General features: G+C 37.2%; 1 protein-coding gene across 7 annotated transcripts in view; it reads right to left on the bottom strand.

Moving 5' to 3' along the window:
* LOC127835267 (dedicator of cytokinesis protein 9-like) overlaps window positions 1-12,194 on the bottom strand; it is a 176,169-nt gene that overhangs the window by 109,524 nt on the left and 54,451 nt on the right. For all 7 annotated transcript variants that reach the window (XM_052361610.1, XM_052361611.1, XM_052361609.1 and 4 more), the window contains exons 8-10: window positions 9,263-9,333; window positions 5,595-5,678; window positions 2,559-2,717 (exon numbers count right to left, since the gene is read on the bottom strand). In XM_052361610.1, the coding sequence (XP_052217570.1) occupies window positions 2,559-2,717; window positions 5,595-5,678; window positions 9,263-9,333 (314 nt within the window). The remainder of the gene's footprint in view (window positions 1-2,558; window positions 2,718-5,594; window positions 5,679-9,262; window positions 9,334-12,194) is intronic.

The following is a 12,194-nucleotide window of genomic DNA, read 5'->3' on the forward strand; positions in this document are numbered from 1 at the left end:
CATTTTCGAACTTGTCCAAGATATTATTGGGATGAATCTTCTGACCAAGTTTCATGAAGATTGGACAATAAATGTGGCCTCTAGAGTGTTAACAAGATTTTTCTATAGCCATATATAGCCATAAAAGGAAAAATGCCCCGCCCCTTGGCAGCCATGTTTTTCAAGCAAAGGTTATTATTTTCAAACTCATCCAAGATATCATTGGGACAAATCTTCTGACCAAGTTTCATGAAGATCGGAAAATAAATGTGGCCTCTAGAGTGTTAACAAGGTTTTACAATAGCCATATAAGGAAAAATGCCCCACCCCCTGGCGGCCATGTTTTTCAACCAACCGGAATTATTTTCGGAATCTTCCGAGATATTATTGGGACAAATCTTCTGACCAAGTTTCATAAAGATCGGAAAATAAATGTGGCCTCTAGAGTGTTAACAAGGTTTTACTATGGCCATATAAGGAAAAATGCCCCGCCCCCTGGCGGCCATGTTTTTCAACCAACGGGCATCATTTTCGAACTTGTCCAAGATATTATTGGGATGAATCTTCTGACCAAGTTTCATGAAGATTGGACAATAAATGTGGCCTCTAGAGTTTTAGCAAGATTTTACTATAGCCATATATAGCCATAAAAGGAAAAATGCCCCGCCCCTTGGCAGCCATGTTTTTCAAGCAAAGGTTATCATTTTCAAACTCATCCAAGATATCATTGGGACAAATCTTCTGACCAAGTTTCATGAAGATCGGAAAATAAATGTGGCCTCTAGAGTGTTACCATTAACAAGGTTTTACTATAGCCATATAAGGAAAAATGCCCCACCCCCTGGCGGCCATGTTTTTAAACCAACCGGCATCATTTTCGGAATAATCCGAGATATTATTGGGACAAATCTTCTGACCAAGTTTCATGAAGATCGGAAAATAAATGTGGCCTCTAGAGTGTTAACAAGGTTTTACTAAAGCCATAGTAGGAAAAATGCCCGCCTCCTGGCGGCCATGTTTTTCGACCAACCGGCATCATTTTCAAACTTGTCCAAGATATTATTGGGATGAATCTTCTGACCAAGTTTCATAAAGATTGGACAATAAATGTGGCCTCTAGAGTGTTAACAAGATTTTACAATAGCCATATATAGCCATATAAGGAAAAATGCTCGCCCCTTGGCAGCCATGTTTTTCAAGCAAATGTTACCATTTTTGAACTCATCCAAGATATAATTGGGACAAATCTTCTGACCAAGTTTCATGATGATCGGAAAATAAATGTGGCCTCTAGAGTGTTAACAAGGTTTTACAAAAGCCATATAAGGAAAAATGCCCCGCCCCCTGGCGGCGATGTTTTTCAACCAACCTGCATCATTTTTCGGAATCGTCCGAGATATTATTGGGACAAATCTTCTGACCAAGTTTCATGAAGATCGGAAAATAAATGTGGCCTCTAGAGTGTTAACAAGGTTTTACTATAGCCATATTAGGAAAAATGCCCCGCCCCTTGGCAGCCATGTTTTTCAGGCAAACGTAACCATTTTCGACTCATCCAAGATATTATTGAGACCAATCTACTGACCAAATTTCATGGAAGATTGGACAATAAATGTGGACTTTAGAGAGTTAACAAGGCAAATGTTGGCGGCCATGTTTGTCAACTAACCGGCATCATTTTCGGAATCGTCCGAGATAATATTGGGATGAATCTTCTGACCAAGTTTCATGAAGATCAGACAATAAATGTGGCCTCTATAGTGTTAACAAGATTTTACTATAGCCATATTAGGAAAAATGCCCCGCCCCTTGGCAGCCATGTTTTTCAGGCAAACGTAACCATTTTCGACTCATCCAAGATATTATTGAGACCAATCTTCTGACCAAATTTCATGAAGATTGGACAATAAATGTGGCCTTTAGAGAGTTAACAAGGCAAATGTTGACGCCTAACAACTGACAACAGACAAAAGGCGATCACAAAAGCTCACCATTTTTTTTTTTTTTTTCCAAGAATACTATCAGAATAGCAAACAGTTTGGATCCAGATGAGACGCCACATTCTGTGGCGTCTCATCTGGATCCAAACTGTTTGCAAAGGCCTTCAAAATTCGGTTCCCGCACTGAAAGAGTTAACGTCCAGTAACTCGCAGTCTATTCAGGTTTTATGCTGTTTGCTGCTCATCAGTAACTAAGGGTTCGAAATGAAGCCTATAAAACTTAAATTTAGTAAGAAAGGTCTTAAATTAAATTTAACTTTCTAATGGACAACAAATGCGTGTATTCTTCAAACAATACTTAGACTTGAGTCTAAGAATAAAGAATCCTCTTTAAATTGGAATATTTATGAATTGCTTAAAGTTTGAGTGAAACTGAATATTAACTGCATCTGTCTACATCATTTTTCATGTAGGACATTTTTCAAGGACCTAATCACCAGTTGTAACATGACATACACCAGTTGTAACATGTACATATTGAAACACATTTTTCTTGGTTCCAAGTCTATTTTTTATCAATAAGTCTCAGAATTGTTTGTTAATACGGGCTGGGATGACACATATCTGCCTGTTGCTTACATTGCACTGTTTGTTACCATGGCCCTCCTCCGCCAGGTTCACCTGAAGTCTGAGGTGGAAGTCGAGCAGACGTAACATGAACTTCGCTCCAAACTGCTTTGGGTAGACGTTCACTTCCCCACCCACCACATCATCATGATCCTCCTCACCTAGGTGGCGCTGCAAGAGAGGGCATAAGTGATGTCATTACTTGAGATGCAAGAGGTTACAAAATACATTAACTGATTAACCGAAAAACCTTCAGTATTAAAAACGTTAAGTATACGTTAAACATGTCATACCGCTTGTACATGTACTATATAGAAACGAAAGTAATTTGAGATCGCTTGCGTTGATAACAAATCAGCTTCTTAATAATGTATCATAACATTTATTTCAAAACTGGTGCAACACAATCCCAGAATTCAAACAAAACAGCAAATATACATGCGTATGCAGAACATGCACAACACAACAGAGTTCATTTGGACAAGGAAATGACTCTTTCCACTATCTTGTGACTGATGCGGTAGCGAGCCTTGATAACAAGACGACCTGTTTTTGAGAACACTCGCTCCCATGCACGGATGTAAAGGGCATGGACATGAACAAAAGCTTATGATCCACGTGCGCAATTGTTGGGACACGTTGTTTTTTTTCCACACCACCATGTCAACGGGTCTCCATCGTAACGCGCATCTTTCAAACAATTGCATAAATGAATTATTTAATAATTTATTTTTGTATATAACTTTATTATTGATGTTTATTAATTAATTGAGTTTAATAAATTGCTTCTTAAACAAGAGCTTGTCACAGAAGTGCCAAATCCCCGCCGACATGTGTTTGCTTGTATGACAACATTTGTTTTAGAGAGTAGAAATATTTGTAAAACAAATAAAGGGAGATAATTAAAAAACTATGGCTGAAAGAGTTATGGTTCATGTTCACTGCACTTCTCCTAGTTGCCATCTGTTTATATTTAAAGTTTCAAGTAAATCCCTTCAGTAGATTTAGAGTTATGCTCCGGACAAAAGTTAACTTTGAAATTAAATAAAGGGAGATAATTCAAAAACTAAGGTAGATAGAGTTATGGTTCTTAGTCACTGCACTTCTCCTACTTGCCATCTGTTTATATTTCAAGTTTCAAGTAAATCCCTTCAGTAGATTTAGAGTTATGCTCCAGACAAAAATTTACTTTGAAATAATATAAAAGGGGAGATAATTCAAAAACTATGGTACATGTGTAGATAGAGTTATGGTTCTTGGTCACTGCACTTCTCCTACTTGCCATCTGTTTATATGTCAAGTTTCAAGTAAATCCCGTCAGTAGATTTAGAGTTATGCTCCTGACAAACATTTACTTTAAATTTATATAAAAGGGGAGATAGTTCAAAAACTGCAAATGTTGGTGACGTTAATTACTTATAATAGCATTTAGTAATGATAAAACACATACGACGTGAACTCGACACGTTTTTAACTACGAATGCAAAGCTTGATAAAATTGTTACGTACAAACACTTTATTTTCTCAAACATTCAGTGTTGGCTATAGGTTAATTTACATTAAAATAGGCCGTCCAATGTCTTGACCGATTTTTATCGCGAGTAAGATAAAGATGTCAATTACGTCTTCGCTAATAGCCCTTACTCCCCGCAGTTGGCTTATTAAATTTTCGCGAGTAAAACAAAACAATAACGCCAATTATCAAAACTTACCCCTTGTTTGTAACAACAAAGGTACTGATTTATTGCTTCACTACTTTGTTTTTGATCCGTTATTTATTAACATGGATGTTGTTTTAACCGGTCATCAGCACAAGTTTGCAGTATGTCGCACGCAAAACGTGAAATCGCACGAATTATTGTATGAAAAAAAATCAGGTTAACATTTTCCCGAAAATGTAACCGGTTAATTGTCGTTTCGGTAGGTTAACCGTTTAATCTCTTGCATCCCTAGTCATAACTGATGTCATGAATGATGTCATAAGTGATGTCACAAGTGATGTCACAAGTGATGTCACAAGTGATGTCGTAAGTGATGTCAACAATGATGTCATAGGCGGTAATGAATCATCAATAGTAGGCAGGATATCAGTTTAAATGAAAATGGGCCGCACTCTGGGAGAATGGGGCTTAAAGCATGTGTGTAAAGAGTTGTCCCAGATTAGCCTGTGCAGTGTGCACAGGACAAGCAGGGACAACACTCTCTGCCTAAACTGAATTATCAATAGGAAGAGACTTCCTTTAAATGAAAAACACAAACAAGTGGGGCAATGTTGTCCCTGAGTGGGGCAATGTTGTCCAAACAAGTGGGGCAATGTTGTCCCTGAGTGGGGCAATGTTGTCCTTGAGTGGGGCAATGTTGTCCCTGAGTGGGGCAATGTTGTCCAAACAAGTGGGGCAATGTTGCCCATGAGTGGGGCAATTTTGTCCCTGAGTGGGGCAATGTTGTCCCTGAGTGGGGCAATGTTGTCCAAACAAGTGGGGCAATGTTGTCCCTGAGTGGGGCAATGTTGTCCCTGAGTGGGGCAATGTTGTCCCTGAGTGGGGCAATGTTGTCCCTGAGTGGGGCAATGTTGTCCCTGAGTGGGGCAATGTTGTCCCTGAGTGGGGCAATGTTGTCCAAACAAGTGGGGCAATGTTGTCCCTGATAAGCATGTTCTGACTGCACAGGTAATCTTAGATGACACTTTAAGAACATGCATAAGGACAACTTTTCACAGAGTTACTTATTTCCTCATTTTCAAGCCATCTCATCATGATCTTGCTCATGTAGGATACATCATTACCACAATTCACAATTCAAATACCCGCCGCTTTCCTTAGCCGTTCATTTGAAGAATCAATCTATTAAATGTCTAGCAAATAATCTAGTCCAAAATCTTATATTAAACATTATAAAATACTCCACGAATTTTTGATCAAACGAAAATGCCACATTTTATTCGTTCACAAAATTTCATGTCAACAAAAGTTAATGATCTACATCAGATCGAACTTTTGTAGAACAACTCAGTCGCTGAGTGAGATACAATGTATAGCCAGTACATACAGGTATGTGACCGTACACACTGAAGAGGTTCTGTCGTCCATCTTGCCTGGCCTTCTGTATAAACGAATCTGTCTCCTTGGCATACTGGAAATATAATATACACACAGTTGTGATATAGGGATCAAAATAATATTATCATTTACATTATTATTATTATTTCTTTTTTAAATCATTATTTTATTATTATTTCAATAATAATAATTATAATAATGGTGATAATATAACTAAGAATAACTACTATTATTGTTATTATCATTACAATAATATAAACTAGAATAATCATATCCCTAATATAGTCTTGATATTTATTGCGTTTTGTGTTCTCTACTGCAAACATTGTAAATGACATAATTTAATTTGTGTATGTCTCTCACAATTATAATAAGTTAAAACTTTCCCACGGGAAAGACTCCCGATAATGTTGTAGAAATTTAGGTCTAACCCTTTTTCCATTATGTATGTTTGGACAAAATGTATAAATTTGTATAAATGTCATGCTTTTGGAAATATGTTTAAAGTGATAATAGAATCAAACTACACACACACTTTGTAGTCTACAAATGTCTTGTAATGAAGTTACAGAGACCTCAAAGTGGAAATCTAGTCCTTATTTCGCCCCTTTGGTGCAAAAAAGAACCACGTGACATTGAAATTAGAATGCACATGGTACTTCTTTGCACCAATAGGGCGCTTTCTTCCTTTCGATAGGAAATAAACATCAGCTTTAGCTCTGGGAAAACTGGGCTTGGTACATGTGTGTGAAGTGTCATTTCAGATAAGCCTGTGCAGTTTGCACAGGCTAATCAGGGACGACACTTTCTGCCAAACTTGACTTCCGTTGGTTAGAAACTTACTTTAAGTACCAATATACGATATATAAACGATGGAAGTGTTGTCCATGATTAGCCTGTGTTGATGGCATTTTACACACATAAAGTATGCCTAATTTGTCCACAGCAAGGCTAATATGGACGTGCAACAAGACGTTTCAGAAATGTTCAAAATATTAATTCTTGGACAACCATGGACATCGTTCTCCTTGAGGTGTTATAATGATTATGCCACTCAAATGCTTATGATATTATTAGTTACACTGCTAGTAACTGATGGTGTATGGGATATACACCCTCAGTAATTTCATAACATACAAGAGCACTGCCTTGCGGGTGCAGACCGCTCATCTATTTTTCTTTTTAAAGGTGTTGGGACCTATCTCAATTTCAATCACAAAGGATGGAGGGGTGGAGTGGAGAGGGGTGTATAGTGTGGGGGTGTGGTTATTTATTACATGGTCTTCCTAAAATGCAAAAAAATGCAAAAAAAAAATAATTTTTTTGGGGGGGGGGGGATTCTTGGGTGGAATGGTTGGACGGTATTTCAAAAATAAAATAATAAAAATAAATATTTGTGTTTTTTAACCATGTTTGAAAAAAACAAGAGATGTGTTTGTCAGAAACACAATGCCCCCTATTGCGTCGCTTTAATTAAAAAAAAAAAAATTTACCTTTGACCTTGAAGGATGACCTTTACTTTGAACCTACGCCATTCAAAATGTGCTGCTTCATGATAATGCTGCTTTGATTTTTTTTTTACCTTTGACCTTGAAGGATGACCTTGACGAATGACCTTGACCTTGAACTTCCACCACTCAAAATGTGCAGCTTCATGATAATGTCGCTTTGAAATTTTTTATTTGTTTTTTGACCTTTGACCTTGAAGGATGACCTTGACCTTGAAGGATGACCTTGAACTTCCACCACTCAAAATGTGCAGCTTCATGAGAACGCCGCTTTGAATTTTATTTTATTTTTACCTTGAAGGATGACCTTGACCTTGAACTTCCACCACTCAAAATGTGCATCTTCAGTTGCTATCTTCAATATTAAAAAAGTTATGACCAATGTTAAAGTTTTCGGACAGACAGAAAATATTTGTGTTTTTTAACCATGTTTGAAAAAAACAAGAGATGTGTTTGTCAGAAACACAATGCCCCCTATTGCGTCGCTTTAATTAAAAAAAATTTTTTTTACATTTGACCTTGAAGGATGACCTTCACCTTTCACCACTCAACATGTTCAGCTCCATGAGATACACATGCATGCCAAATATCAAGTTGCTATCTTCAATATTGAAAAAGTTATGGCCAATGTTAAAGTTTTCGGACGCACAGACACCATAAATTTGACATTTGACCTTGACCTTTCAACCCTCAAAATGTGCAGCTCCATGAGATACACATGCAAGCCAAATATCAAGTTGCTATCTTAAAAAGTGAAAAAATTATGGCCAATGTTAAAAGTTTTTTTCGGACTGACAGACAGACAGACTGACTGACATACTGACGGACAGTTCAACTGCTAAATGCCAACCTACCGGGGGCATAAACATTATTTTTTGGGGGTGGGGGTATAGTGTGAGGGTGTGGTGGTCATTTATAAGATGATCATTATTAAAAAAAAATGGGGGGATTGAGGGTGGATACGGGGGGGGGGGGGGGGGGGGGGGGGGGGGGAGGGTAAGAGTTGTTTTGTCAAAGTATCAATCAAATCTAATCATACATAAAGAAGTTATGGCAATTTTAGCAAAATTTAAAAATTTGACCTTGAAAGTCAAGGTCATTCAAAGGTCAAGGTAAAATTCAACTTGCCAGGTACAGTACCCTCATGATAGCATGAAAGTATTTAAAGTTTAAAAGCAATAGCCTTGATACTTTAGAAGTAAAGTGAATCTAAACACAAAATGTAACCATATATTCAAAGTTACAAGTAAAAAAAGGGCCATAATTCAGTAAAAATGACAACCAGAGTTATGCAACTTGTCCTTTACTGTCCCCTTATGATGGTTTGCGAGTGTTCCAAGTATGAAAGCAATATCTATGATACTTTAGGGGTAAAGTGGACCAAAACACAAAACTTAACAAAATTTTCAAGTATAAAGGGCTCATAATTCCGTCATAATGACAGTCAGAGTTACATAACTTTGCCTGCACATTCCCCTTATGATAGTTAGTAAGTGTTGCAAGTATGAAAGCAATGGCTTTGATACTTTAGGAAAAAAGTGGACCTAAACACAAAACTTAACCAAATTTTCACTTTTCTAAGTATAAAAAGGGCACATAATTCTGTCAAAATGCCAGTCAGAGTTACATAATTTTGCCTGCACAGTCCCCTTATGATAGTTAGTAAGTGTTGCAAGCATGAAAGCAATAGCTTTGATACTTAAGGAATAAAATGGACCTAAACACAAAACTTAACCAAAATTTTCAATTTTCTAAGTATTAAAAGGGCACATAATTCTGTCAAAATGCAAGCCAGAATTATCTAACTTTGCCTGCCCAGTCCCCTCATGATAGTAAGTAAGAGTACCAAGTTTGAATGCAATAGCATTGATACTTTATGAGAAAAGTGTACCTGAACGCAAAACTTTACCCGACGCTGACGCCAAGGTAATGAGAATAGCTCATAATTTTTTTTCAAACAAAAGATGACCTTACAAGAGCGAAAGGATTATATCTCAACCGACTACTCAGTTACTTGGCGTGTATAGAAATTACTAGGGGTGTATGGAACATACACCATGGGCACGTGACCGCTCTAAGCCAATCAGATTAGGTAATTTTTGTAGGAGGTGAGATATTTATGTAATATTAATATGTAACATTTCAATACCTTTGTGAGCTCAGGATGAACATTGTTTTCAATCAGTTTGTCTTCCATCTTGCCTGGTGAAAAGGCATCATCTATAATATAAACGGTAATCAAAGAATTATACATAGGCCATGGTCTGCAAAAAATGGGGATAATCAAAGTACGTAAAGTGTCGTCCCAGATTAGCCTGTGCCTTTCGCACAGGCTTATCAGGGATGACACTTAACACATTAAATAGATTTTTGCTAAGAAGAGACTTTCTTTAATGACAAATATCATACAAGCGGAAAAAGTCGTCCCTGATTAGCCTGTGCAGACTGCAGGCTATTCTGGGACGACACTTTAAGCAAATGCATTAAACCCTCTTTTCACGCAGCACGGCTCATATATCTTTCAAGAAACAACAAAGCTTACTACAGCTTCAGTACACACATGACAAATACCCCTTCACAGCTTTGTTAAGTACGTTCGAGCATAAATAAAACAGAAATTCCTGGATCACTGGGGACGACAAATATGTGTTGCACATCAAGATTTAATTGTTATGGTATTTTTTAAATTTCAATTAAATTTCTTGTAAAAGTTGAAGTATTTAGCTCCACAACCTTAGAACATTTTAATGCTACTGTCCTAAAAAGGCAATTTTCATAAAACAGAATAACTCAAACAGTAAATTGACTGATACCAAACGTATGCCTTTATTCATCAATACAAATAATGGAATGGATGCCCTGGATGCCTTTATCTTCAGGATGTAATTTTTTGTTTACTGGGGAGTGATTAAGGAGAGGTCAGAGGGGAGGGAAATTCCGTTGATTGATTTTTGACCACATGCTGTGCATAAAAGGGTGACATAGCAACAAGATTTATTTCTAAACAAGAGATGTGTTTGTCAGAAACACAATGCCCCCTAATGCGCCGCTTTGAAATAAAATTTCAATATATAATTTGGCAAGTTAAGAAATTATCTCCCTTTTACAGCTCATTACTTCCCTTGTATTGTATTTTTTTGACTTTTGACCTTGAAAGATGACCTTGATATTTCACCATTCAAACTGTGCAGCTCCATGAGATACACATGCATGCCAAATATTAAGTTGCTATCTTCAATATTGCAAAAGTAATGGCCAATGTTAAAGTTTTTGGACGGACGGACGGACGGACAGATAGTTCAAATGCTATATGCCACCCTATGGGGGGCATACAAAATTTTATTTACATACTAAGATGCAAACTTAAGAGTATTAATTGGTTTGAAGTTAGTATACCGTAATTACTCTAAGTTTTTGGACATACACATTTTTCGTGTCCATAATTAAATGTCTGAAAATTATAATTATATTGACATTAAAGCAATAAATCAATGCACAATAGTGGTTCTACTTTAAAACAAGAGCACCGCCTTGCGGGTGCAGACCGCTCATCTATTTTCTTTTTAAAGGTGAAGGGACTCTCAATTTCAATCACAAAGGAGGGAGGAGTGGAGTGAAGAGGGGTGTATAGTGTGGGGGTGTGGACATTTATTACATTATCTTCCAAAAATGCGAGAAAAAAATGCACAAAAAAAAAAAATTTCGGGGGTGGGGGGGGGGGGGGGGTGGGGGGATGGGGTTTCTTGTGTGCAATGGTTGGACGGTATTTCAAAAATAAAATAATAAAAATAAATATTTGTGTTTTTTAACCGTTTCAATAAAAAATTGGGGGGGGGGTGTGGGGGGTGGGGGGGTGGCGGGGGGGGGGGGGGTGGGGGGTAAAGTGTGAGGGTGTAGTGGTCATTTGTGAGATGATCTTTGAAAAAAAAAATTAGGGGGGGGAGGATTCAGGGGGGGGGGGGGGTAAGAGTAGTTTTGTCAAAGTATCAATCAAATCTAATCATAAATAAAGAAGTTATGGCAATTTTAGCAAAATTTAATAATTTGACCTTGAGAGTCAAGGTCATTCAAAGGTCAAGGTAAAATTCAACTTGCCAGGTACAGTAACCTCATGAGAGCATGAAAGTATTTGAAGTTCGAAAGCAATAGCCTTGATACTTTAGAAGTAAAGTGGATCGAAACACAAAATTTAACCATATATTCAAAGTTACTAAGTCAAAAAAGGGCCATAATTCCGTAAAAATGACAACCAGAGTTATGCAACTTGTCCTTTTACTGTACCCTTTTGATAGTTTGCGAGTGTTCCAAGTATGAAAGCAATATCTATGATACTTTGGGGGTAAAGTGGACCAAAACACAAAACTTAACCAATTTTCAATTTTCTAAGTATAAAAGGCCCATAATTCCGTCCAAATGCCAGTCAGAGTTACATTACTTTGCCTGCACAGTCCCCTTATGATAGTTAATAAGTGTTGCAAGTATGAAAGCAATAGCTTTGATACTTAAGGAATAAAGTGGACCTAAACACAAAACTTAACCAAATTTACAATTTTCTAAGTATAAAAAGGGCACATAATTCTTTCAAAATGCCAGTCAGAGTAACATTACTTTGCCTCCACAGTCCCCTTATGATAGTTAGTAAGTGTTGCAAGTATGAAAGCAATAGCTTTGATACTTAAGGAATAAAATGGACCTAAATACAAAACTTAACCAAAATTTTCAATTTTCTAAGTATAAAAAGGGCACATAATTCTGTCAAAATGCACGCCAGAGTTATCTAACTTTGCCTGTCCAGTCCCCTCATGATAGAAATTAAGTGTACCAAGTTTGAATGCAATAGCATTGATACTTTCTGAGAAAAGTGGACCTAAACGCAAAACTTAACCGGACGCCGACGCCAACGCCGACGCCAAGGTGATGACAATAGCTCATAATTTTTTTTTTTTTAAAAGATGAGCTAATAACTTGAGTTTTGTCACAGACATGACAAATACCCCCATATCCTGCATTGACACAGAATATTTTGCATGTTGTCTTCACAAAAAACAGCGGACACCATGCACAATGTTTAAAACGCATTA

The sequence above is a fragment of the Dreissena polymorpha genome, chromosome 6 (assembly GCF_020536995.1).
Source record: "Dreissena polymorpha isolate Duluth1 chromosome 6, UMN_Dpol_1.0, whole genome shotgun sequence".
Classification (NCBI taxonomy): Eukaryota; Metazoa; Mollusca; class Bivalvia; order Myida; family Dreissenidae; genus Dreissena; species Dreissena polymorpha.